This window comes from Brachyhypopomus gauderio, chromosome 5 (genome assembly GCF_052324685.1).
Source record: "Brachyhypopomus gauderio isolate BG-103 chromosome 5, BGAUD_0.2, whole genome shotgun sequence".
NCBI lineage: Eukaryota > Metazoa > Chordata > Actinopteri > Gymnotiformes > Hypopomidae > Brachyhypopomus > Brachyhypopomus gauderio.
Window position 1 is genome coordinate 4,381,820 of NC_135215.1, and position 27,875 is coordinate 4,409,694.

At 41.2% G+C, this 27,875-nt stretch overlaps 1 protein-coding gene and 2 long non-coding RNA genes across 3 annotated transcripts; 1 reads left to right on the plus strand and 2 right to left on the minus strand.

The window, feature by feature from the left end:
• Positions 1-8,197: 8,197 nt before the first annotated feature.
• On the minus strand, positions 8,198-9,090 carry LOC143513789 (uncharacterized). Its single transcript, XR_013130662.1, has 4 exons — positions 8,935-9,090; positions 8,777-8,854; positions 8,507-8,603; positions 8,198-8,393 (listed from the first exon to the last, which is right to left on the minus strand). It is a non-coding gene; the product is annotated as an uncharacterized LOC143513789 (long non-coding RNA).
• Positions 9,091-12,800: 3,710 nt separating this feature from the next.
• LOC143513790 (uncharacterized) lies at positions 12,801-13,584 on the plus strand. The gene is made up of 3 exons (XR_013130663.1): positions 12,801-12,914; positions 13,266-13,358; positions 13,508-13,584. It is a non-coding gene; the product is annotated as an uncharacterized LOC143513790 (long non-coding RNA).
• A 235-nt stretch (positions 13,585-13,819) lies between these two features.
• Positions 13,820-27,169, minus strand: LOC143514167 (uncharacterized). The gene is made up of 9 exons (XM_077005040.1): positions 27,118-27,169; positions 24,919-24,970; positions 24,725-24,810; positions 20,558-20,627; positions 19,934-20,074; positions 19,603-19,695; positions 18,574-18,645; positions 18,412-18,474; positions 13,820-18,154 (listed from the first exon to the last, which is right to left on the minus strand). The coding sequence occupies exons 5-9, from the start codon at positions 19,989-19,991 to the stop codon at positions 17,601-17,603; spliced, it is 840 nt and encodes a 279-aa protein (XP_076861155.1). The 5' UTR covers positions 19,992-20,074; positions 20,558-20,627; positions 24,725-24,810; positions 24,919-24,970; positions 27,118-27,169; the 3' UTR covers positions 13,820-17,600.
• Positions 27,170-27,875: the final 706 nt, after the last annotated feature.

Consider the following 27,875-nt stretch of genomic DNA (forward strand, 5'->3'; position numbering starts at 1 on the left):
ACAGATCTATTCAGTCTAATTCTATGCTTGTATTGCTTGCTTTTCGGAGTTAGTTCAACCTAATACTCGCGCTGGTGGTATTCCACTTATTCCGTTGATTTGCTGGTTGACCAAAATAAACCTGGGCTCCAGCAATACTTCACTGTTCATACATGAACTGGTGAGTTGTCCAAAGCTCATTTAATGCGTTACTTACAGAAATAAAATAAAGAGCAGTGGTCTGACTCGGTCTACGACAGAAAGCTAAAAAAACAATATTCCATACGCGCGCTCAACTCGCTCCCTTAAAGAGACAGTACACATATTTCTGGCCGTTACATGCTTTGTGCTCTGCGTGATGTCTGCGCTTGCAAACTAGCCGCATATGTATTGCTGTTTCTCTTATTTCATCTCCTTATTTATTTTAAATTATATTTAGAATTCTTGAACCATTTAAAAGGTTTCTTGCAGTTTATTTTTTCACGTTTGACCAAAGTTGTGAACCTATTGTTTTTGTAAGTTTCAGGTTCTTTGGTATTATTTATTTTACATTCAATGTTATATTCATAATTGCACTGACTGAACAAATGCAAGTTGTGTTGTTTTTACATGTTTTATGTGTGTTTAAGTGTGCTATACTGGTGCAGAGTTTTCAATAAACTTGTAATTCAGTATGTCTGTGTTTTAAAAAAAATGCTTTAAGTCGATTCAGCACAGTTTTACTCTATCAGATCGGTATCGGCAGAGGCGGTCTTTGCATAGAGGCATGGCTAGGCAACTGCCTTGGGCCCCTCCCACTGCAGCCCACTGTAGGGGCCCCCTGATTAGCTGACTTATTTTTCGCATATTAATGTTGATGGGCCCCCTACCTAATTTCGCCTTGAGCCCCCAAATTGCTAAGTCCGCCACTGGGTATCGGATCAGTATCGGCCGATACGAAGCCTCAGATATCTGAATCGATATCAGAAGTGAAAAACGTGAATCGGTGCATCCCTAGTCAATATGAGGGGGGGGGGGGGGGTGTAGGGGGGGCACAAAAATATTCTCATCTACTAAAGGGGGGCACGGCAGAAAAAGTTTGGGAACCACTGTCCTAGTGTTTCCTCCCACCTGTTGACCAGTTGTTGGTAGAGTTCATTCAAAAACGAAAGAAGGAGGTCACTGTTATAGGGACCAATCTGGCTTTTGTGAAGGACCAAACCAGCACTTGAGATTGCAGAACAAATAGTTATATTTGCTTCTCTCTTGACCAGGTACATTACTGTACTTCATTTTATTTAAATGCTTAATTGATCTATATGTACAAAAAAATATGTATTACAGTAATAGCTTTTCAGCTGCCTTTGTTTTTGGAGAACTTTGCATTTTATACAATATTTAAGGTTTTGAACCTTAGGTTTTCATTTTTGACATGCTGTGTGCAAGCATTTGTAAATAAGACAAAAATGATCCAGAATTTTGTTATTGGATATTGTGTGTATAGAAAATGTAAGCATTATGGAAACATGTAAAATGACTGGATTTTGTGCAAAAACAACATGAATTGTACTAATTGCATAGCCACTGAAGACTGATGTTGTGTTCACTGTGTTTAGAGTTTTGAAAATGTGACTACAGATTGGACAAACGCATGTTAGCAGTCATAAAAAACTGTAACAATATTAAAACATTTGTCAGTGCTCACTGATTAAGTAATGCATAACAAACAATATAGCTAAAAAAAAACAGCAAATGTTTTCTTCCCTTTGACAATAATGTATGTTGCACTGTTATGTTGCACTGCATTTACTTGACTTCTTGTTAATCACTGAGGACCAATCACTGGTTTTCCGTGTTTCCCTGCGTACACCAGCCTGTGGAGAATCTTCCTTTCCAGTGCCGTGGCCTCCTGTCCTTGACCCAGCCTCCAGAGGTCAGGGGAGCCTGGGGTGCTGATGTCTCAGTAACCCCCAATGCCCTGCCTGACAATTACAATTACCCACTATCAACTTTTATTGTGGACTTAAGATGTCCAGTGAAATGTACCTGACACTTGACAACAGGTTTTAGGTGTTTTCTTGTTTTAAAAAATTCCCCCAGAGTTTACTTTTTTAAAATCATTTTTTTAAATTGTTTGATGGTTTTAGAGTAGAGAGCAATATGACTCAGCTGACAAATAGTTATCCCATCTATAAACACAAGTCACATGCAAAATTCAGAAAATGCTGTTGCTACCCCAAAACCGCTTCACCAGAATACAACCATGCTTCTGTTCATTCTTCACAGCAACCAAGAAGAAGATTTCTGCATGATATTTCTGCATGATATAACACAGTACACTGAGTGAAAACATTAGTGAAAGTGGTAAGCAATTCAGTAACAGTTTGTACAGCCCCAGAATACATTAACAGACAAACAAGAATGTAGAACAGTTTAATTTGCTAGATTTCATGCAAGTTCGGACAGTGTCAGGTTACAGAAACATTTGCTGGATGTTAGGGTAATGTCATCAGGCAATAGTGATATTTGAAGCAAAACAGGAGACTAAAGCTGTTCTGAAACACCTGGCTGCAGTTTTGTGGCGTGAGGGGAGAGCTGAAAAACAGCAATGCAATGGTTACAGCAGCTCGATTATGCTTGACTGACAAGAACACAATCAGTTAGATACCAGAATAATGCCTTCCCTTTACTGTATGCATGTGGAAGCGTAATTCATCTGGAAGAGAACAGACCAGGAGCAGAGCAGGAGCTAGCTTAATCCACCTGCTGAGCAATGGAAGATACACTCATGTGTATTTTTGAAAATCCGGCAGCAGTTTTTTTTTTTTTTATGAGAAAGGATCCAAATAGCCTTTTTTGCCAGTGATGCCTCATATACTAAAAGGGATTGTCTTCATTGGTTACTAAAGTGGATGTTCTTTGCGTGCCCATACACTCCAGTGACACTCTTGCATGCACCCACCAGGGTGTGCTGTTGGAACACAACGGTGGTTGGAGGCTGCCGGTATCCTCTCTCTATTAGACATCTGTCTCGTTAAACCTTCCAGACAGTGGGTTTTCTCTGGCTCCAATGATCAGCATGTCAGCATTATCTATCAGACAGAAGGGGGGAAGGGAACCTAACACATGAAAGACCAACTGTTGCAGATGCTTAAGTGAAAGTCAGAAACGGAGCGAACCTACTGCTGTTAAATATCAAGCTCCATTCTTACTGTCATGTCATGTCCCTTGAAGTGTTGTTTTACCTTTTAAAACGTGTTATTGGCTTGTGTGCTTCACGAGTTCAAATCGTGTGTTTATACACGTGTGTTTATACACGTGTTGACACATTCGTTGTTTTCTTGCTGTCCTCTTTGTGACAATTTGTCATTCCCTATTTTTATCCTAAACACAACCTTTTCGAAGAGCCTAAATGGTTTTAACACACAGGAATTTACAAACGTCCCCAGAACTATTCACACTTGAAGTAACTCCCAGTCAGAGTTTCTAAGGTAAAACAGGACAGGCCTCCACAGTCTCCTCCATTTTACTCCAGTCTTGACATCGCAAGGGAAACTAAATCTGTCATCCACATTGACAGCAGTTGATATTTTGACTACTTAAAATGGAATCTATGAAAACTCTGTAAATACTGTAAAATGTCATGAAATCAGGGAGAGACAAACACAGATCATAGTTGAAATGTGTGGAAGAGTCCACCCAGCACTCTACAGTCATGGCCAAAAGTTTTGAGGCCTCAGGTTTTTATGGTGGCAATTTGTATTAACTCTAGATTGTGAAGAGTGATTAGATGAATTACAATTAATAGCAAAGTCATTCCCTGTCATGAAAATGACCGTATCACAAAAAATACTGCATTCCAGCCACAGCATTCAGCAGACTGGTTGCTTTTAAAGAGAGTAAGTTACAGGGTGATCTGTGTAAAGTTAGAGATAGATGGGGTGATGATGAATGTCATCAGTGCTTATGCTCCTCAGGTAGGTTGTGACTTGGAGGAGAAAGAGGAATTCTGGAGAGAGTTAGATGAAGTTGTTTTGAAGGTTCCTAAAGAAGAGAGAGTGGTTATTGGAGCAGATTTAATGGGCATGTTGGTGAAGGAAACAGTGGTGATGAGGAGGTGTTGGGTAGATATGGTGTTAATGAAAGGAATACAGAAGGACAAATGGTGGTAGATTTTGCTAAAAGGATAAAGATGGCTATAGTTAACACTTAATTTACGAAAAAGGAAGAGCACATGGGCACATGGGCAACACGGTGGCTTGGTGGTTAGCACGTTTGCCTCTCAGCACTGGGGTCTTGGGTTCAAGTCCCTATCTGAGTGGAGTTTCCATGTTCTCCCTGTGTTTGTGTGGGTTTCCTCTGGGATCTCCGGTTTCCTCCCACAGTCCAAAAACATGGAGGTTAGGTAAATTGGCAGTCAACAAAAAAAAAATTCTCCCTGAGTGTGTGTCTGTGTCTCTATGTTCAATAAAAAAAAGTAGTGTCTGTGTCTGTGTGTGTGCTTGTATGCCCAGTGGTGGATGGTGCTCTGCCACTAGGGTCTGTCCTCTCTCCCCTTCCTGCACCCCATTCAGTCCCCCAGGGGACTGTGGCTTCTGGTGGAGAGTACGCTGTGCGCAATTGGCTGCCGCTTCTCGCCGGTGTGTGTGTGATTGATTGTCTGTGACTTGTACCTGTGTTAAATTGTAAAGCGCCTTGGGAATCTGGAAAGGCGCTATATAAATCGAACATTCATTCACAGGGTAAGGTATAAGAGTGGTGTTACCAGGGGAGAGTGTAGCTAAACAGAATAGGATGGTGATGTGTAGGATGTAGATGGTGATGTGTAGGATGTAGATGGTGATGTGTAGGATGTAAATGGTGATGTGTAGGATGTAGATGGTGATGTGTAGGATGTAGATGGTGATATGTAGGATGGTTTTGGAGGTGAAGAAGAGGAAGAGAGTGAGAGCGGAACCTAAGATCAGGTGGTGGAAGTTAAAGGATGAGGACTGTGGTGTAAAATTCAGGGATGAGGTGAGGCAGGTACTGGGTAATGGTGGTGGTGTTCTGGATACCTGGGATGAGACTTCAAATGCAGTGAGGGATGTGGCTAGGAAGGTACTTGGTGTGACCTCAGGACAGAGGAAGATAGACAAGGCGTCGTGGTGGTGGAATGAGGAAGTTCAGGAAAGTTTGAGAGGAAAGCGGTTGGCTAAAAAGAATTGGGATTTTCAGTGAGATGAAGAAAGTAGACAGAGGTACAAGGAGATGTGTCGTAAGGCAAAGAGAGCAGTGGCAGAAGCTAAAGAGAAGGCATATAGCAATCTCTATGAGAAGTTGGACACTAAGAAAGGGAAAGGATCTGAATGAATGAATGAATGTTCGATTTATATAGCACCTTTCCAAATTCCCAAGGCGCTTTACAATTTAACACAGGTACAAGTCACAGACAACCAATCACACACACACCGGCGAGAAGCGGCAGCCAATTGCGCACAGCGTACTCTCCACCAGAAGCCACAGTCCCCTGGGGGACTGAATGGGGTGCAGGAAGGGGAGAGAGGACAGACCCTAGTGGCAGAGCACCATCTACCACTGGGCATACAAGCACACACACACACACACACACACACACACTCAGACACTACTTTTTATTGAACATAGAGACACAGACACACACTCAGGGAGAATTTGTTGACTGCCAATTTACCCAATTTAGGATTTGTACAGATTGGCCAGACAGAGAAACCGTGATGGGCAGAATGTGCAGCAGGTTAGGATGATAAAGGATAAAGGTGGTAATGTGTTGTCTGATGAGGAGAGTGTCTTGGTGGAAGGAGTATTTTGAGGAACTGTTGAATCAAGAGAATGAAAGAGAAAGAAGGTTAGAAGAGGTAGAGGTTGTGAATCAGGAAGTGCCCCAGGTGAGTAAGGAGGAAGTAAGGGCTGCAATTCAGAGAATGAAGTGTGGTAAGGTAGTTGGACCGGATGATATTCCAGTGGAGGCATGGAAATGTTTGGGAGAGACAGCAGTGGAGTTTTTGACTGTCCTCCTGACTGTGGCAACCTCTAAACGGGAATATCCCAAAGAAGAAGTCTTGTATTTTATAAGTGCATGAATAAGTGAGATCTGGACACAGAGAGCTTTAGCCGCTGCACCAGTTTCACGTGCGACAAGACCTGCATAGGACACCACCTCAGTATAGCAGTGCTCACTGTACCTGAGGGCAGGGAGCAGCTATATAACCACTGACACAACAGTAGCCGTATCAGAATTCGTAGGAGGTAAAAGGAACTTTGCGTTATCATTTCGGAACGGTTTAAGCCTGGCTACAGAGTGCAACAAAAGTTACATAAGAACGTAGCTACATTTTGGTTGGCGTTAAGATTCTGGTAGGGGGAGTAGACATCCAGTTATAGGCCAGACAGTCTGTTTATTCAGCTCCAGTCCTTTGCCTGAAAAGACATTTATTTCTTATTTTTCTAGAGTGAACCCCACTGTGCTGGGTCACCCCCATGCCAATGCACATACCTTGTCAGATCACCCGTTGTTCTTCACCTACTGCCTAAAAGCAGAATGTCTGCTGTTAAATGCAGCTGTGCTGTAAAGTCAGTTAGGATGTGTGTGATGCTGTGAGAATAGGAAAGGGTGTAATGCATTCTATAGACTTCTATAGGCTTTTATAGACTTCTATAGGACATGCAAGACTTAATTCTGCAAGGAGATGTCAACTCTGTTGAGTAAAATATTTATATTACAGACTTCCAGATAAAATAGGTGAGGTTTTTGTTGTTTTAATTTTGGAAGTTGTATTGTCCTTTTGGGGATGTGACATCCTACATTAAGGGTTATTAAAGTCTGCATAGATGCTGATGTTTTCTATAGGCCTTTTCTATATTCTATGTATAAATAACTTGATTATACTGAGTATCCTGATTAATGAAATGGTCTAAATGATGGAGATAAGTTAAGACTGAATGTTTGTGTTCATTTAATGGAAGCTTAAATGAGATTTTACACGTCACGTTTAGCAAAATTATAAATGCTCAGTCTCTTTGACAGCTAGTATCAGGCTAAGATAAACATCAAAACTCAAAAGGAATGAAGAAAAGGATGAAAATGTACAATTCTTCGATGGCTCTCCAAAGACGTATCCTACATGTTTTGCACTGCTAGAATACTGTTCCAACAACCGCTGGCCAAAAACTTTTGTTAAATTGTTGTTGTATGTTCTTTCAATCCTAACATTTGGTTATAGACGGTGTCTTGAAACAAATCAGAGTCTATGACTCTAAGCCTCCATCTTTCTCCAAAAGACTGGGAAATGGATATACTAAGGTAACTAAAATATACTAGTTTTGTTAAGAAAGCAATTATAGACAGGGGTTTCAGGAGACCTGGAACCTTGCTGAATGGAGCATACAGTATCCACAACAGTGGCTCCAAAGAGATTGCCAAAACTGTGGTGTTTTCATATGCACAGTAAGTAAACAAGTGTTGCTTTTTCTCCCCCTCTATACCTTAGAGTATTCTTTATTCCTCCATGTTTTCTGCATAGATGGCTGAAATGGAGGTGCAGGGATAAAACTTAGAGAAGGTATTGTAGTTGGGCCTATGGCTAATGCCCTCACAGGTAATCAGTAATCTTTAACCAAATACATTTACCATCCCAACCTCGTTACATTTTAATGGTTTAAACCTCACTCCGTTTTCATTAGCTGTGACATCCATCATATAGGTCCTAAAATAATATTTGGAGTGCTTTTAGAGCAAGACATGTAGTAGCCCAATTGTGTCCAAATACATTTTAGCATTGAAAATGCCCAAGTCTTTAAAAGCAGATGTCTTTTATACCAACTCCTCCAAACATGTTTTGGTACATAATACACACCTAAAAGGGTTAGAAATAGGCTACATTTGAACATAACATGTAAGAAGTCAGCACTTAGTGCAGATAAAAACTGCAAGAGAACATGGACCCTTATTACAAACCCTCTTCAATTTTTAAGTGTAGCAGATAACTTGAATCTGATAACCATGAATTGTTCTCCTGGTGCCAGTTATGGAACACAGAGGGCTCAAATTTACACTGCCATGTGAACCCTGACGGCTATGACCTACACACAATCTCAGGGTCTAAAAATGTACCACCTTGAATTCTACTCCAGAGCAGAATAAGGAAGTAGCTAGGGGCCATCTTACAGAACCATTAGTGGACTAGCTTTGTCTTTGAAAGAAGGCAAGTTGAGCAGCAAGTTCTCAAAAGCATTTATTCACAAACCACAGGCAGAGCAGATTTGAAGTTGCTGGAGCCTTTGATCATGCACAGGTCTGTATCCAAGTACACAGAAGGTTGTGGTCTGGAGTGCTGCAGGACGTTCAGGGCACAGCAAAGAATGCCAGAGGTCCCAACCCCATAGAGATGGTCCCACTACATCTGCTTTATTAATGCCTGGGAGGAACATGGGGGAAGTCGGTGAAAAGGAAGTCAGCTAAACAAGGTGAAGGCCAGGAACCATGCAAGGTCTCCAAAATGGGGAAAGCACAACAGTAGTAAAACTTTACCTTCCAGGTCATTCTTTCACTGGCTCAGGATTTGGACCAATCCCCGACCCTTCCACAAGCAGCAGTTTCTTGAGCTGGCCTGGTTCACCACGAGCATCTATAAACAGAGATTGCACCCATAATGCAGATAGCTGTAAGGTTTAGGTCAAGCCACAAAAAACGCCACACTAACCAAATTAAACTAGCAGCCATGAATACAGTGCATCCAAGACCTGATAGTTGTGTCCCAGTAACTGTTGGGAGACAGCGCAATACAGACAACACTCAAACCTTTGTAGTCTCTGATCACTCGTGATAGCAGCAGGCCAGTTTCACGTCGTTGTTCTCGCTCTCCCGTCGAACCGAACGCTGCAACACGAGAGGACGACAAACTCAGAAACCCAATAACTGAACCAATACAAATACAACAACCACACAGATAAACTTACCGAGACTAACGACAGTGATCAGAGTCATAAAAATGAAGACTCGCTGAAGACCCATTACGACTACACACTAAAATATCAAACTCGTTTTGAAACACATCTTTGCTGCTTGGATCGGACATTAAATAGCCGAGTACAAGTCGTGATCAGGTGTCCATCTCGCCTGGCCTTCATTAACAATTACCGTTTATTTATCTTTGGGAACTAAACAGTTAATCCGCGCAGTTTGTTATGAGCTCGTTTGAAGTGACGAATAAACGCGGTCTAACAAGAGGATGATGCGTAGATATTACATGGTTAATCGTTATAGGTCTAGTGATGGGAATTCTAAGCTTTCTATCCAATTGTACTGAAAATAGGTTCACTTCATGAAGCCTCATGAACCAGTGGACAATACCGCCATCTGGTGGACAGAGAAAGCAGCGTATTTTATTAATTCATTTTTAGCGTTTAATTAAAGACTTCTGAGATGGGATGTTGTAAGTAGGATATAAAATTCTTACAAATTCCCTAAATTCTGCGTCGTCAACAATACTAAAGGGCTGTGAGTCTTTCAAAATCATATTTAGCAATGCCTTGTCAATAATTTGTCTTGTTCCTAAGAATTAATGTGACTCATTTTGTATCTAATATACTATTCATAAAAATATATAACATTTCCTATGCACATGAATACCGATTGGAAAACGTACACATTTAAATGTATTAGTGTTAACAGCATTAACAAAAAATGTATAAATAAAGCTTGAATATGTAAATGTAAAACAATATAGGCTCTTCATACCTACATGACAATGTGGCTTTGAGGATGTATGGTTTCATGTTTTGCCCAAAAATGTCTTAGCACTGATGATGTATTGTTGTTGTAAGCCAACTGCTGTGAGCATACTAGACACTTCACCTGAACTAAAACAGTATTCCTGCAGTATTTTAAATGTAAAATAAATGTAGGGATTGTTACCGGTTAAATATACTAAAGCTTATTAAACAGTTCTCAACCTTATTAGATGGCATAAGCTCAGTGATCCCAAACTTCAGAACGTCCTCTTTTTCTGGCAGGTTCCATCTTTGCTATTAGATATGACAGTGCTTGTATGTGTATGTTTGTAGGCAGTGGCGGACTTAGCAATTTGGGGGCTCAAGGCGAATTTAGCTAGGGGGCCCATCAACATTAATATGCGAGAAATAAGTTAGCTAGACAAGGGGGCCCTACAGTGGGAGGGGCCCAAGGCAATTGCCTAGCAACGCCTCTATGCAAAGACCGCCTCTGTTTGTAGGTGTCTAGTCTATTTGTATTTCTCTCTCCCTCGCTCAACCATCGATGCACGAGCGAAGATTTGCTCCTTTTGAACCAGCCTCTGAAACAGTCAAGTGAACGTGAGCCAAAATGAAGCTTCGGACATCATAGTCACGTGATCACTTCAGAATGAATCAAGCTCCAACTCAGTGGTTTGAGGAATTATCGTTTTTTGAGACATGCTGTGACCCAGGGTTGCAACTACATACTTTCTGAGGTGTATGCAAACATACTAGACACCCCCCGCACTCCACTCCCCACCCCCGATCAACTCGGGAAATAATTTTCTGGCATCGATTTGGCGCCCCCTCTAGTGCAGCGCCCCTATGCGTTGCATACGCTGCATACCCCCTTTTTGCACCACTGCTGTGACCTCACTAATTATTAGTATGTGGTTAAAATAAAGTTCATGAATTTGGTACATACACTGAGGGCTCAACAAATTAACATTGCCATGTATCATGGTCAGTAGGGTTCATATCTAGAAATCACTTCAAAATCCTGCTTGGATTCTACACCAGAGCAGAATAAGGAAGTAGCTAGGGACCATCTTACAAAGCCATTAGTGGACTAGCTTTGTCTTTGAAAGAAGGCAAGTTGAGCAGCAAGTTCTCAAAAACATTTATTCACAAACCACAGGCAGAGCAGATTTGAAGTTGCTGGAGCCTTTGATCATGCACAGGTCTGTATCCAAGTACACAGAAGGTTGTGTTTACAAGTCAGTTGTGCTCCGCTAATTATGAGAGGCCGGTCTAAACCAAAAATGCCAGCCCTGATCATACACGACCCATTACTTGTCTGTATTCTGCATAACAGGATTGCAGCGTGAGTTTTTATGTTTTCTTAGGTTTTTGGGTACTGTAGCACCCTCGACAGGCCAAGTTGAGGCACTAAAGACCCACTAAAGGTTTAAAATAAATTGTACTGGCAAAATGATTTAGATCATAGAACTAAATCACATGCTGAGATCAGCTTTGTGTGAGTTTGCGTGGTATTTCTTGTGAGAAATAGTTTTCAGTAAGTTCCAAAATTTGGCCACTAGATGGAGCCCAAGTACTACCATACAGATATTTATAGTGACAAAAAAGACATTTTAGTGAATTAAAAGGTTTATTTCTGGTCAGGCAGTGCACTTTTTGTTATGAGATGTCATTTCAAAGTTAATTATCTCATTGTTCTGAGTCATACTAAGTAGATAAGTTTAACATCTAGTTTACTGAGGGGAGGGACCATTACTGTCATCATAAACAGTGCTCAAAACAAAGGCATGTAGCAACATCAAGGGCATGCACTCAAATCACAAACTTCCAAAGCCAGGTTAGAGAAAAATATTTACAGTGTGAAAGGGATTAGCTGATAAAGTATGTAAATACAAAGGCAAACTGAAAACTTCACATCAAAATTACACACATCAGAATGTTGACACATTTAAGATTACATAACAGCATGTTATTGCATTGTGGGCATGTTAACAGGACATTCTGAAAAATCGACAACATGAGTGTATGGCAGCTGATATGAACGTCTGTGTCTTCCAAAAGCTGGGGACAGGAAGGTTGGTACTTTATAAAACATTCTTCTCTATAGGAATACTTGCAGTAGATTTTGGGCTTTTATAATATGTTTTCTCCACATCCAGGTCACTCTACCCTGAGGTAACACATCTCAAATGGGTGCAGTGTGAATCCTGCAAGGAATGGCTACACACAGATTGTGCTGGCGTGAGTGACGAGGCCATGGACGTCATTTTGATTTCAAAAGTGGGGGGGACATGGATTCGTTGCTATTTAAATATTTGGTTTTAACCGTAAAAACTGGGGGGGACCAAAACCGGCTTTTGAAAAAGTGGGGGGGACATGTCCCCCCTGTCCCCCCCCCAAAATTACGTCCGTGGACGAGGCTACCAAGGATCCTTTCATTCTCTTCCTGAAGAGCTCAGAGGCATTTCATCCCTGCATAGTTTTAAGAGCAGTCTCAAAACATTCCTGTTTAGATCCGCTTTTAGTTAAGAAACTCTGTCTTAATAGTTTTATCTTATTTACTTTACTTTTTATTATCTTACTTCACTTTTTACTTTTTATGTTATTTTAATATTTTTATCTTTAATTTCTTTTAACATTTTCTTTTTGTCTTTTTGTCTTTGTCTTATCTCCTTTTAATGTTTATTTTATTTATACTGTAAAGCACTTTGAGTTACATGTATGTATGAAAGGTGCTATACAAATAAAGATTATTATTATTATTATTATTATTTCATGTGTGGCTGCAGAAAAAAAATGCCACTAAATGTTGATAGGTATGTGGTTACTTTGGTTTGGTTTTCTCTTGTTTCCAGTTTAAATGTCTCAGTCTCCTATTCATTTTAGGCTTTTATGAATGTTTGACTGACGACTCTTATTGTTTGTAGGACTCTTATGATACTGCATGAAGATGGAATGGAGGGTCCCACTGGCACTGAGGAAATAAAGGCAAGTCTAGCTCACTAAGCAAATATGGAAAATACACACCATCAAAACTGTTTTGTATGTCTAATACTCTGCATACAACCTCTCGGCAGAAAGTCCATCGTGAACTCCATTCAGATGAGCTAAAGTCAAGTCGGATGTATCTTTGGAAACATCCTGCAACATCATTACGACTCAAGCAGCTTTTAAAGCCAAAGTTCTGCCATTTCAGTGAAGAGAATGTATGTTTACATACACTTAATTAGTTAAGATATACTGCCCACAAGCACCCTGAATGATTTCTGCTTTCATATGTTCATTGCATTTCTGCATACAAAACATGCATGCATGTCTATACATTTAATGTGCATCTTGTCAAACATATGGCCAAATAATGAATGTGGGAAAACAGAATTGGTAATGTTATTTCATGTGAAACATTGCACCTTTATTTGGTGCTGGTAGTCACCGACAATGGTCAGTACCACATTTTTGAGAGTTCATTTAGTCTCTTATCCACTTTGGTGTGTCACACATACAAATATATGTGCAAAATAATTACTATGCAAGATTCCTTGTATATGCCCCATTAGGCCATCAAACTGACTGAAATGATCAGGGCAGCTTTGAAAATGGGAAATGACCTTCAGGAACTGGATTTATTCTTTGATGTCGTGATGCCTGAAGTAAGGAAAAATCAACCCAAGTTACATCACAACATTACATTCCTTTATTAATCACAACTATTTCCTGTATTTGGTTTTGACATCTCTGATGCTATTATGTTTGATGTAATCTATAAATCTATAAAGTTTTCATTATTGTTTTTCATAAGGTGACCATCAACATCCTCATGAAACATGAAAGGTTCTCAAGGGACATGGCTGAGTTATTTATTGCATCAGGTTCTACACTTGAATAATGACTAGAAATGTAAGTATTCCGCATCAAACTAAATTCTGGTGATTCTTTAAAAATCTCTTTTGAATCTCTTATCTAAGTTTTTTAACCTTTTTTTGAACCGTATATATTTATTTATTTATTTATTATCTAATTTTATTTATATTTAATAAGAGAAATAACATTCTATTTTATTTTTAACAATATTTTGTCACTGTAAAATAATTTTATTTTATTTTTTGTTTAGTTTGGGGGGGGGCGGGCGACATACGAGAGCAGCGTGATACGCGCACGGACGGGGATAACCGGGCTGCACGATTGTACTGGGCTCGAACAGGAAGCTGCTGTCATTCCGCCAGCCTTGGGTAAGGGCATCGAGGGGCTGCATGACGGCAGTCTCAGCACCGCCACGAGAGAGTCACGCAGACCGAGAGGCCGAGGATGCTAGGATCCGAAGCAGACGCTGCTAATCCAACCAGGCTTGAATCGCTTACCCTGGGAGTTGGTGGTATCTGCTCCCGGGTCAATTGTGAGTATTGTTCATTGATTTGGGGTGGAAGCTAGACATCTAAGCTTTGAATCAAACGGCGAGTTGTGTTGGTCGGAGTACTGCTCTTGGTGTTTGTCATCACAGTGGGCGGTTGCTGGGTCGGACGAAGTGGAGATCGCGCTGGCCGAAGAATCGCCCTGTACTACGGTTACCCCTCCGTCCGCTCGGATTGACTGTGTTCTGGTGACGGCCGTTCTTGTCCTCGTGATGTTTTTATTATTGTGTTTGAGTCATAACTACTGCATCTTAGTCGTACATTAAGCTGTCTGCCGTGTAGCCTGACGTTGGGTAAAGTTGTTCTTTTTATGATTTAAGTTAATGGGTTGCTGCAGCATTTCCAGTTTCTGATTTTTGAGTTTCCATTTGTTATTGTGTCTTTTAAATAAATTGTTATTTCTTACATAATTTATGTTGGTGTCTGGAATTGCTCACCCCCAGATTTAAAGAACCTGCGAGTGGTAAACTTGAACACCTTGACGGTTTAAACTTAATTTAGAGTTCCTAGGCTCTTAAAACCCTAGGTGGCGTAGTTGGCTACATTGATTTATTGTAGTGACCCAGCGTGCGGCCCTACATATGCTGTATTTTCATTTGAAAACATTCAAGAAATGTATAACATGCAGGCGTGTACCCTAACGATATCCCACGGAATTGTTCGATCGAATATTTGTAGTTCCCATATTTTATCTACCGAAAATTACTACCAAAAGTATTTTCTGCTTTTTTGTTTACAAAAAGTGCGGGGCGCATGCGCAGCAAATACACTTGTTTAGAGGACACCGAACGCAAGCCAACAGAACTTTCGCGAGCCACTGCTCCATAACTGACGCGAGACAACGCTGTGAGCCACCAGGCAACTGTTGCGCGGCACTGAGCAATACCTGTTCGCGGCACAGGTATTGCTCTTGGTTAGTGGTGCGCGACAGCAGCAACAGTACAGTACAGTTTTTGCACTAACCGGTTCTCCAAATTTGGCGGCCTTAGTCCACCATTGGTCCACCATGACCAGTATGGCAGTATTATCACGAAAAAAAAATCCACGGACACAAATGGGTCCGCATGGGTCACATGGGCACACAAGACACACGACCCTACAAAATCCCTGACCTCCTGATCCATACTAGGCCACCAAAACCATCTCTGAAGGAGCTCGAGGGTGTACCGGGAGCCAGGATGGGCAGCAAAGGGCGAGTCATGTCCCCATTCCATGACTCGCTTACGTAGGTGTGGGTGGACAAACAATCACCCTGCAGGTTCACCACCCGGGCTAGGAGTAATGGCTAGGGACTGCTTAACAGCAGCCTCAACATCCCACTGGATAGGAGCGGCAATCTTGGCCACACGGATGACGGTGCTGGGGCCTGACTGTTCCGGAGATGATGCGAATTGATGGGAGAGTGTATCTGGTTTAGCGTTCTTAGTCCAAGGGCGATAGGAGAGGATAAAATTAAATCGCCCAAAAAACATGGACCATCTAGCCTGCCTAGGGTTCAGGCATTTGGCTTGTTGGAGGTAAGCCAGATTTTTATGGTCAGTCCAGGCCATGAACTGGTGTTTGGCCCCCTCCAACCAGTGCCTCCATTCCTCAAGAGCCAACTTAACGGCTAGTAGCTCTATCTCCCACGTCATAGTTGTGCTCAGCAGGTGTAAGACGGTGGGAGTAATAGGCGCAAGGGTGTAACATAGGAGGGGTGCCCAAACGTTGGGACAAAATAGCCCCGACACCCTGGTCAGAGGCGTCAACCTCAACAACAAAGGGGAGATCCAGATCAGGCAAACATAACACTGGGGCAGAAGTAAAGTGCTCACTGAGGGCATCGAAAGCCCATTGAACCTCCTCAGTCCATCTGAACGGACCCGGCGTCTTCCTAGTAAGAGCTATGAGAGGCCCAGCCACATCACTGTAACCTTTAATAAACTGCTGGTAGAAGTTGGCAAAACCCAGAAACCTCTGAATCAGATGGAGTGACTTGAGGACTGGCCACTGAGTGACGGCCTTAACTTTAGCAGGATCCATGGCTACGGTGTTCCTAGCCACAGTAAAACCCAAGAAATGTACTACTTGGGTATGGAACAGGGACTTCTCCAGCTTAACAAAGAGGTGATGTTCCATGAGGACCTGGAGAACCCTATGTACATGCTTAACATGTTCCTCTTTGGTTTTACTATAGATCGGGCCCGGTACAGCGACAGCGCAGCCAGAGCTGACCTGAGAAGAGGTATCAGCGAGGCCAAGACGGTGTACAAAAGGAAGATAGAGGACCACTTCGCTGGAAATGACCATAGAATGATATGGCAGGGCAGAAATCACATCACTAACTACAGATGCAGGAAACCGGACAATGCTAGTACCGACTCCTCGCTGACAGAGGAGATGAACCACTTCTTTGCCTGCTTCAATACAGTCAGACCAGCGACAACAACTACCCATTCACCACTCTCAATTAGCACTAGCATGTTAACTCTTCAGGAACATGAAGTGAGACGAGTACTGAAGGCGGTGAATCCCAGGAAGGCGGCTGGCCCCGACGGCGTACCTGGAAAGGTGCTAAAAGCGTGTGCCGACCAACTGGCGGGGGTTTTCACCTGCATATTCAACATGTCCCTGTCACAAGCCAACATTCCACCTTGCCTCAAGTCCTCCATCATCATACCAGTTCCGAAAAAAGTCCGTGGTGGAGAGCATAAATGACTACAGGCCTGTTGCACTTACACCAGTAGTCATGAATTGCTTTGAAAGACTGGTCTCTAAACACCTCAGAGTCTGTCTATCTCCCAACCTGGACCCCCATCAGTTCGCCTACTACACCGTAGGCATGCACCGACTACACCTCCAGATGAGGGGTGATAAAAGGCATTTCGCATAGCCTTGGAGAACTGTTCACAGGTAGTGACAGTCTCTGATTGTTGTTCCCATACTGGCGTTGCCCAGTTTAACGCCTTCCCTGAGAGCAGAGTCATGACATAGGCTATCTTAGCCTTTTCTGTGGGAAACCGAGATGGTTGTTAAAAAATGAATGAACATTGTAGCAAGAATCCTCATTCTATAATGCAGTGACTCACTGAAACAGTAAGCACTGAAATTAAGTGGACGCGCTAAAGAGAAAATCACCTAAAGACGCCAGGGGAAGTATCCGGCTGGCAGGCGAACGCCACAACAAACAAAAAACCCTTCCTAAACTAAAGCAAAAACACACAGGAAGAGAAACAGCAGGGGAAAAACTTAAGAAAGGCCAGGGAGCGTCGCAGGAGGTAAGTACTCGAGCAGGAGACAGAACAACAAACATGAGATAAACTGGTGACAAAACACCAACGACCACAACCGGGAACCAAACTACATAAAAGGGCTGAGTGACGTGAGACATAGAGAACAAAACAAATCAGCAGCACTACTGATTGCGGAGACCCCGCCTGGAACTGGCTTGTGGACTCCTCCTAGTGGTGGTCCGGGGAGTCGCATCCGAGCCAGCCCTGACACTCAGATAGAGAAGCCCATCTCTGCAGCTACATCCAGAATGTTCGGAATCCCCTCCAGCAGGTCTAGGATGTGCTCGGAGAAGATCACTTCTCCTTCCTTTGTAATGATGGCATCAAATATGTCCCGCTCCTCACTGAGAAGGTTTACGTGAGGTCTCTTGCTGGGTCTCTTGCTGGGAAAGGTCTCCCTCTTTCTCTTCCTCCTCATAGGTGGTTGAGTTGTCCTCTTTTGCCTGACAGCTTTCTCCATGCGGATTTGGTGGAAGGCCGCACGATATTTCTCCATGTAGGACAGGTAAGAGGTGTGGCTGTGTTCATGCCAGTCCCTGTAGAGAGGCAGACACTGAGGATGCTGCTGGCAGAGCTGCTGCCAGTAGAGCTGCAGTCTGTAGTACTCTTTCAAGTACGGGTCCTGCAAGTAGAGCTGCTGCAGGTACAGCTCCTGGTCTGCATGAGGATCTTCTAGGCTGCCAGGCATCTGAGGACACTCGGTGACATAACCACCATCCCCAGTAAAGACAGGCACGGGGTGAGCTGAGAGCCAGGGTTTTGCACCTGTTATGGACACACATGGCATGATTCCAAAGACTGGTTGCTTTCATTACAGTACACAATGAATGACAATGTTTTGATTTTTGAGAATTTCAGTAAGTCAGTTCTAGCCCATTTGTACAGAATTAACAATATCTTATCAATGTTGATGATGTCATATTTTCTTTTCCATTTTTAAATTGTACACCATTGGATGATAATGTTTTGATTACAATGTTCCCAGCTACAAAGATTGTGAAAAACCTGAAAGCATTTCTTACCTACTGATGTTTTCCTGGTCAGGTCATGTGCAGGAAGCTGGTGGTTCTGCACCTCTGCCAGACCTTACAAACAAATGTAATAAATGTTTTTGTTTTTTACTTTATCATGGATGGTTATTTGGTTTGTTGAATATGCATGTAATCTTCAGTGTTACACAGTACCAGTGTGGAGTGGACCTGTGGGAGGGTGGATGACCCATACAGACGGTCCTTCTTCAGGTGCCAGTCTGGGGTCTAATCAAGGCAAGATCAGGCAGGTGCGTCAAACTTACTATTACATATTACAAGTTTTGTAAAGTTTATTATGTCCCAGTACATATCACCTAAGGATTGTTTTTGCCAAAAGTTACAGATAAAAGCTAACAAAAATAATTCAAGTTAAATACAATTGATTTAAATAGAACAAAAATTAAATAACGAAATGTTAGAAACAAGGAAAATATATGATTAAAATAAAAATAAAATGAAGACATTTAAAAAACAAATTTGACATAAAAGATATAAAGTGCATCAAATCAAAGCTACAGAATAGCTATGCAAAACTTCACCTGAGAGCTAAAACAGCCGAATTAATCTGTAAGGCATGGGAGCACATGTTTTCAGTTTCTGAAAGTGGCTATAGTCTGTCCACATCTCATGACTTCAGGAAGCTTATTCCTCCTGACTGCAATGTAATGTAGGAGCAGTCATGGGCTGGTGTTAGGGAACTGGTCTTGTGACCGGAGGGTCATGGGTTCGATTCCCAGACCTGAGGCCATGATTGAGGTACCTTTGAGCAAGGCACCTAACCCAAACTGCTCCCCAGGTGCCGGGCTAGGGATGCCCAACGCTCTGGGCATGTGTGTGCCACAGCCCCCTAGTAATCACTAGTGTGTGTGTGTGTGTGTGTGTGTGTGTGTTCTAACTGCAAAGATGGGTAAGAAGTAGAGGACAAATTTCGATTGCGGTGAAAAAAATCACAGTTAAAAAAATATATAAATATTTCTAAAAATAATAATAATGGCCGAAGGCCACGTCACCATATGTAGTCCTTATTTAGGGTCCGTTAATAAGTCAGACTCCACTGAGCCGAGGTGTGTGCATCGTTCCAGCATATCAGTAATGTAAGTCAGTTCTAGCCCATTTGTACAGAAGTAACAAAATATTATCAATGTTTATATGAAAGAAGACAGTTATCAATGAAGATCCCACCTGCAGGCTGGAGGTAGACTGGCTGCATCTGCCTCAGAACCTCCCCTTGAACATGGGGTTGAGGAAGGTGTCTCTGCCTCTCCATGTCAGGGTCTAAATGCAAAACACCAACGCAGGGCACAGAGAAAGTATGAGTGTGTACTGTTAAGATCTTCAGGTCTATAAGAAGGGCTACAGTGCGATGTGTATGCATGGGTCTGCACCTCTGATGGTTCTGCACCTCTGCCAGACCTTACAAATAAATGTAATAAATGTTTTTTTTTTTTTACTTTATCATGGACGGTTATTTGGTTTGTTGAATACGCATGTAATCTTCAGTGTTACACAGTACCAGTGTGGAGTGGACCTGTGGGCTGGTGGATGACCCATACAGACGGTCCTTCAGGCATGTTAATATGGCCGACATTTGATGGTCCCGCCGTACTTCTGTGAGGGAAGGGTGCCGGTCCACCTTGGGAGTTGTAGGGCACACCTGAAAATCCCACAGCAGGTAAAGTAAAACCCAGCACAACGCACAGTGAGGCTCATATGCCTTGTAAGTGTTTCCCAATGAACAAGTGATTATAAGAAGGGCCATGGTGCCAAGTGATGTCATTAGAATGTGGGGAGAATGCTCTAGAATTTGTGATGTCATGTTTCCTAGAAACCTGTTTCTTTTTAAAAATGTTTATTTTTATTTGCTTTTTCCATGGCTGTGGGATTTATGAAAATTGTGCTGAGTCAAAGAAATAACCCATGATCCATTAATTATATTGTGCTGTACACAGGAAATAAATAGCTTGACAGTCATTAGTAGAATAAATAGACATAGGTTATTTTTCTAAACCTTAGAAACCTACTACATATATTCAATTTTTATTATGAATAAGGAAATCCATACTCATAAGAACTAAATCTACTGTCTTATATAGAAATATAATATTATGTACAGTATATGAAAATATATTTTTCTCACCATGAGTGGTAAACCCTGGTGTGTCTGTGAAGTAGTTCTGTTCTTCTCCAGGCCTTGGCAGGTGAGTTCTCTGGGGGTAAAAACTCATTCTCAAAATTAAAAGTAGAAAGAATAGAAAGATAGAAAGATTCAGAAAAAATAGAAAGATCTGGGATTGTAAATCAAAACTTATTTGTAAGATTTGTAAGATTTGTAAAGCTTGTAAATCACAGAGCAAATTCTCATATGACCGGTTCTGAGCTTTTCAGCATCAAAACTGAAATCCAAACATTCCACCTTCCCAACCAAACATTCTAAACCAAACATTCCAAAGTTGCTCGTGATATCACAGTTTCCAAATTTTTAAAGGGAACCCCGGCTGATAACATATGTAAGCCTTAATATCGTGTGATTACTCTAAATTATTAAGACACGTTGTAAAAAATCACAAAAAGTAGCAGATTTATTAGATTTTCTGTAAATTCCCGCTGCACGTAGGTCGCCATTTTTATAACTGCTGACGGGCGCAGCAGGTAGTGACGTCAAATGGTTGCAGTGACTGGCCGTAACTTTTGTCTTACCGGTTTTCTATGCTGATAACGTGTAATAGCGAGCTCTTATTGAAGATTGACGTCGCATATAAGGTCAAAGGGCTTTCTTTTATACATGTCTAGTAGTGACTAAATTCCAATAGTAAGACTGAGTGACAGGCTAATATGTTGTGATTCACATTTAATTAACCCTAATCTTTTTGGCCGCTGCATCTGATGAAAACATCATGTCCGAGTTGCGTTATCCGTCTTGGATGGAGAACACTACACCTACGGACTCCTCGACTATCTGTAATTGATTCGTATCTAGCAGATCGTCAGATTTATCAATGACCGCTAATTATATTAAACTATATTAAATTTTGAAAGGTTTAAACGTTAGCGGTAAACGTTGTTGCCGGGACGCCAGTAGAGAATCCAGCGCATGTTTATGTTCACGTTTCTTCGTGCGGCTCTCACTCCACATTCTGGGGCTTTTGGACTTTCTGTGTAGGAAAACTGTGGGCACTGCATTGTGTTTTAGTCTACGTTTAAAACCAACAGCACCCGTCAACTCTCTCACCAGTCGAGCTCTACTGAATGACTCAAACGCATCGGGACTGATGTGAGCAGAGCCGCGGGTCTTTTGCCCAGACAGCACAAGTACGTCTCAGAGACGTCGTATTTACATCAGTATATCGTAGAAACATCGCGTTCCATTTTCGAACGTCGCATATACATCATATGCACATCTAATTTACGATTTAAAGCGGGAGCGTCATATTCATCGCCATTGCATCGCTGCGACGTCAAAACAACGTTTCCCATCCTGATGTGGCAGAGTGAGATTTTTGGGGCAACCCCACTCCCTCCCTAATTGTAAATTGCGGTGGAGCCGTGTGAGTCGCGGGGTAGGTTAATCCTGGCATTATAAATAGCGGGGGTGTGGTTACGGGTGCGGATTCCCTTCTGTCATCCGGTTTTCCCAGCACCTCTAACGGTGGCAAGTTATCGTGGTTGGGCCTGGCTTCCTTTGGTGGACCAGCTTAATACCGTCGGGGTATGGCGCTTATTTTGGCGTCTGATTATCGGTGCGTGCGGTGCGCTGAGAACTAACATGCTCTGCTGTTTCGTCGCAGTTCGGTGGGCGCGTCATTGGAATTACTGTGCTGATCTATCTACCACGGGTGGGCAGTTACTATTTGCCCTTGATTTTACAAAACGTTGGCATATTAAAGAGTTTGCTAAGTAATGTTTTGATTGATTGATAGCATCAACAACAGCTGCAATGAAGGCATGGATAGTTATGTCCTGTGTTCGACACATACTGTGTTGTATGTGAGTGCTGTGTTTGTTTCAGTCTGTTAGAAAAATCATGTACTGACGAGGCCTGACAGCAGTGCATCCTGTTATATTTAATACTGAGATATAATTATAACATTATTTTTCTGTATATTCTAACTGACATGCATATACATTTTAAATTAAAGTTATGGTGTTGCATCTGTAAAGATGGTTGGTTGTGTCTATATGGCTACAATGATTTTGAGCTAGAATAAACAACATTCAAACAAAAAGTGAGAGCTACTGCACATTTATAGAAATAATAGAAATAATTGGTAATAATTTTTTATTTTACAGTTAAATAAATAACAGCAGAACCTAAAGCAAGAAGTTTACAAAAGAAAAAAAAACACCAACAGTGCAAGGTTAGGCCAAGTATTTACAACAATAATAACAGCAACAACAGTAATTTAACAAAAACAATAATTTAAAATCACAAACAATAAACATCACCAATAATAATACATAATAATAACCAGCCATTAATGCATTTTATTTGCAAGCTGGACATGTATAATCTTTATCAACTGGAGGCTTCTGGATGCAGTCATGGTGGTACCATCTCTCACAGTTGTCACAGCATATCTGGAACAAATGAAAAGCAGGTCTGAAAACTGAAATTACTATCATGCTTTACATTTTTAGTCCAAAGATTTGATGCAGTGCTCTATTGATAAGTTAAGTGCAAAGATGTTACAAAATAAATGATTGAGAATTTACTGCACTCATTTGCATGTCAGAGTTAGCATATTAAACTGCCTAAAAGGTGAGTGTAACATTCTGCTTGACGCAGAGCAGGGAGGCGGACACAAACGCTGAGAAGAGCGAGATTTATTCAAGGGGATTCCATAAACAGAGTCGTAGTCACGGGCACGGGTCATAACGGGAGGGCAATCAGGAATAAGAGTGTGTATTACAAGGGCCCAGAGGTAGAAGCCTGGATGCAAAGCAGTGAAAGGATGAGCCTTTTGAAAATGAAAATGTGAGAATTAGACCTTCCTTACTTGAACAGGAAGCCAGCATGGTGTTTTCAACAAGAATCACATGTTGACAAACAATATGAGCTGCAGTATTTTGAATGCTTTCTAGAAGCCAGCAAAATGTGAGTTACAGTAGTCAAGTGTAAAGATGACTAGAGCTTACTGATGTTGCTCGTATTGATTTAGCATTTCAAGAGAAAAGATCAAACTCATGAGGAGCTCCAGCAATGACACTTGAAGGTGAGGTTGTGTGTGAGCCATCCCAGGCTACATGACCAGATAAACCCTGAAGATAGGATGAGAACCAAGCATCACAAGAAAGTGATGAAATTCACATGTAGTAGTTCACAGTATCAAAAACAGTAGACCAATCTAGTAGGATGTGAACAGAAGACAACCTTTTCCTGGCTTTGTGGGGAGGTTTTGTTATTGACAATACAGCAATATCTGGTGAATACCCTGGTCTGTACCACAGATGGTTGACTTAAAGAAATTTGTTCCTCTCAAGATACTAATAAAACTGAGAAAAGACAGCCTGTTTCAAGGTCTCTGACAGAAATTTGAGAAAATGGGTCTAATTCACAGTATAACTGAGCATAATTATAAATGAGTATAATTCGTAGTTTGTAGGATTTAAAGGATCCCTGAGAAAATGCTATATTATGACATTATGTACGACTAATAGCCTAATATCTCATATTTGTAGTACTAATATCTCAACAATAGTACATGCAGATCAATGTATTTAGATGTGTTGCTGCGCTTACCCAGTTTGTTTGATCATGATCCTCCATTCCACAGTAATGGCACAGGTTGCTCAGATTGTCTGAGATGAAAGTATTAATACATTTCCTCATTTTTACATGTCAAACATATGTCCATACAGGATGTGGTACTAATTAACTAGCATAAAACGTATATTATTTTAATAAAGAACATGCATTTCAGAGGACATAAATTTTATGCCATTTACAGTGACCAACCACAAAGACAACACGCCAGATTCCTGGAGGAGAGTCATGGCAATGCCCAGCCTCAGCTCATTGACTGCCTCTTGAGTGGTTTGGGTGTTGACAGCCATTTCCTTTAATATGCACTCCCCAAACTAAGGACAGTTTAGATCGATCAAAATGATAAGCCTGCATTGCTAAATAATAAGGTTGACTGTTAGACAACAAAATCTTTAATACAAGTAACTAAAAGATCTTGACAAATGCCACTTGACCTTCATCATCATAATTTGGGTTCAAATGTAAAAACGGATAAAGTTCTTGTGAACTTTTAAATTAAAATTATAATGTTACAACAACTGCTGTAGTCTACTGTACACTCACGTTCAAAGCCAAGACACCACCACGATCCTGCTGACGTGCATGACGGAGAGTGCTGCACGTTACAGCCTGTCTTTCGCAGGAACGCCCTTTAGTGTAATTATGACAATACACACTCTTATTCTCAAAAATGCATTTGGGATGATTTCTAGTATGTGTATGATTTATTGTGATTTATAATACCACTGTATATTTACCTTGTTGCTTCCAAGCACCTGCCGTAAAATGCACCCCCTTGTAACTCAGTCTCTGTTGATGGTAGGTCAAATTCACTTTAGAATTACACAGCTGAGACCATTTCATGTTGATTGAGTTTCATTAATATAGGACAATACAGTTAAGCAATGTATAATCATCCTTCTCTAATACATTTGTCCTGGCAAATTACTGGGGATCAATACACTCGCCATGACGTTCTAGAATGTTGACGTATAATGGAAAGGACCAATGAGCGTCCAGCAGTCCTGTACCTGTGGGTGAGCAACAGACGGACTTCTTCAGGGAAACCCAGGTAGGTTATGTAGTTATAACTCTACTGATGTAAAATAAATAATGAAGTAATGTTTAATAACTGGTTGTTTCCAAGAATCTAACTATCTCTGAAAGTTAAATCTTAGCTATCCATTTTACTACAACGGCCTACGGTTAAAGTGTTAGCATCTAAGCTAACCATCATTTTACTACAACGGCCCTGACGGCAATCGCGCGAGACAACACCGCGAGTTCAAACCAGCTTGTCCGTTAGCTGTAGCCTAGGTTAGCTAGCTAGTTCGCCTTAGCTTAGCTTCTTTGTAACTAAAAGACAAATCGGTATGACAAAAAAGGGAAAGGGAGTGTAATCGCTAGTGTTGTTGGCTAACTTATTTCCTTACTTTTTAGATACACTACACCAGGGGTCGGCAACTGGCGGACCGCGGTCCGTATCCGGACCCGAACGCAGTCCTGTCCGGACCCAATCTCATTCCTGATTAACTGGATACGGACCCAAAAAAAAAACATATTTATTCATTTTGACGGGAGAATTAATTTTAAACCGGAGTATTTATTTCAGGGCTATTGAAAAAAACACTCCGTCACGAGTGTTACGTTCACCACCCCAGCTCAACAACTTGCGTTCGCCACCCCCCAGACCTCAGGTGACAGCTATCTGCCAAAATTGGACCGCGGACAAATTTAGTTGAGTACCCCTGCACTAGACAATGTCAACAGGAAATGGAAGACATCATGTGACACATCCGACCTTATTTCCGATGGAGAAAACGGACCTAAATCAAGGTACATTCATCTTCCACTGAGGTAATCTAGACATAAGTATATATTGTGATTTAGATGACTTCAACTATAACTTACTTGCAGATCAAAAAAGAGACCATGTTGGTGGTCAGATGAAGAGTCTCAACCAAAGCAAAGAGGCCCAAGAGCAAATTACCTCGGCCACCACCACCACCACAAGTACACAGTAAGCACAAAAACACCCAAATATTGTGTAGGAGCAGGATTGAGAAACCCTGATGTACAGAATGTTCTCTACAAATATTTTAAACTCCAAATAATATATACATACATAATTAAAATGCACTGTCCCTTACTAAATCAAATCAAATATATTTGTATAGCACTTTTCACAACACAAGTTGTCACAAAGCGCTTTACAGGATTTACAAGGTTAACAATACTATGGGTCCAAATCCCTAATGAGCAAGCCAAAGGCGACAATGGCAAGGAAAAACTCCCTAGATGGTGGGGAATAGGAAGAAACCTTGGGAAGACCAAGACTCAAAAGGGAACCCATCCTCCATTGGGCGGCCCGTTAACACACAAATTACACAAAAACAAATTATACAGACGAATACACAAGTCACAAACAAATCACATAATCAGGCTAAGTATAAGGTAACTAGAATAAAAGTTCTGGGTGTTGATATTGTCAATGTAAATGTCTTTACACATTTCAACCCATTTAGAAACATAAATAGATCACTTTATTAATCCCAGAGGGAGTCACGTATTGCAGCATTGTTATAATAGTATTCATGATGCTAAAAACACACTTATTGTGAACATTACACTTTGCTCTGCTGACACCACTCAGTGGTCATATTCTAATGGATACTTTTCAAAGTAAGAAAGCACTGCTGATCTAAACTGTCATTAAAATCTGATCAATTAAGTCTGATTAAACCTATTGTGTCAATGTTTCCCCCCCAGCATCAAACCCGCCACTACACAGTCAGAATGTGGATTTTAGAACAATGTCCTCCTATCACAGTAAGGTTATAGGGTACAGTAAAACAGATACTCCATGTAAACTTAGCTTGTTCCCTAAAATGCAGACAGTATCTGCAGTGTACCTTTATAAAGAAATTACAAACACATATGAACACACATGTACTTACCAGACATATTCTTTCCACAGCGCCACAGCCACAATAGGAGTCCTCCGATTGGTCTCACATCTCCACCTCATGGTAGGACACATACTGAAAGTTTAAAATGTTTACTCTAAGCAGTGCAATATTACACATACACTGGGTCTTCATATTAAATATTTGTTGTTGGGCACAGCAGTTTAAGGCAATGTCCTTATTTTATCCTTATTTTTGTCCATTGCATTGACTCTAATTACTGCATGTTTTTACTACTTTTTTAGCATCAAGAGCTCGCGCCTCAGGACGTTTAATACCCTCCCAGTGCACTCGTATGTTTTCAAAAATTTAATTCCAAACAAACTCAATTTCACTAAACATCCTTGCTCAAATTAAATATATCCATGTATATAATAATGTGAATGCAAACCTTTTTGAATATTCATTTAAATTTTATTGTTGTGTATGTTATATATGTCACAGCCACTGATTGATGCATCCTTGAGGCTATTGGTGAGGTGCAGCTGCAACTGCAGCATTTAACTGCAGTTGTTCAGGCAATGGCAGGAGAGAGGAGCAGAAATCTTCCAACACCACTGGAAGAAGATCTGGAAGAAAACATACTCCCCCTCCAGTGTGCAGAGGATTTCGTGCGTCTAGAACATGATTTGACCAACAGTGACACAAAAAAAAAAGGTCAGTACTGAAATATACCATTTTAACAAACTCGCACAGAGTACACATTTTGTAAACATCTTGTAAAAGATAAACATTTATTTAGGAACAAA

Excerpts from the sequence above, each read along its gene's own strand:
- LOC143514167 (XM_077005040.1), bottom strand. The coding sequence starts at position 19,991 with ATGCCTGAAGGACCGTCTGTATGGGTCATCCACCAGCCCACAGGTCCA. Across the intron at positions 18,646-19,602 it reads AGTCTACCTCCAGCCTGCAG|ACCCCAGACTGGCACCTGAA; the intron begins GTGGGATCTTCA and ends TGCCTTGATTAG. Across the intron at positions 18,155-18,411 it reads GACCAGGAAAACATCAGTAG|GTGCAAAACCCTGGCTCTCA; the intron begins GTAAGAAATGCT and ends TGTCCATAACAG.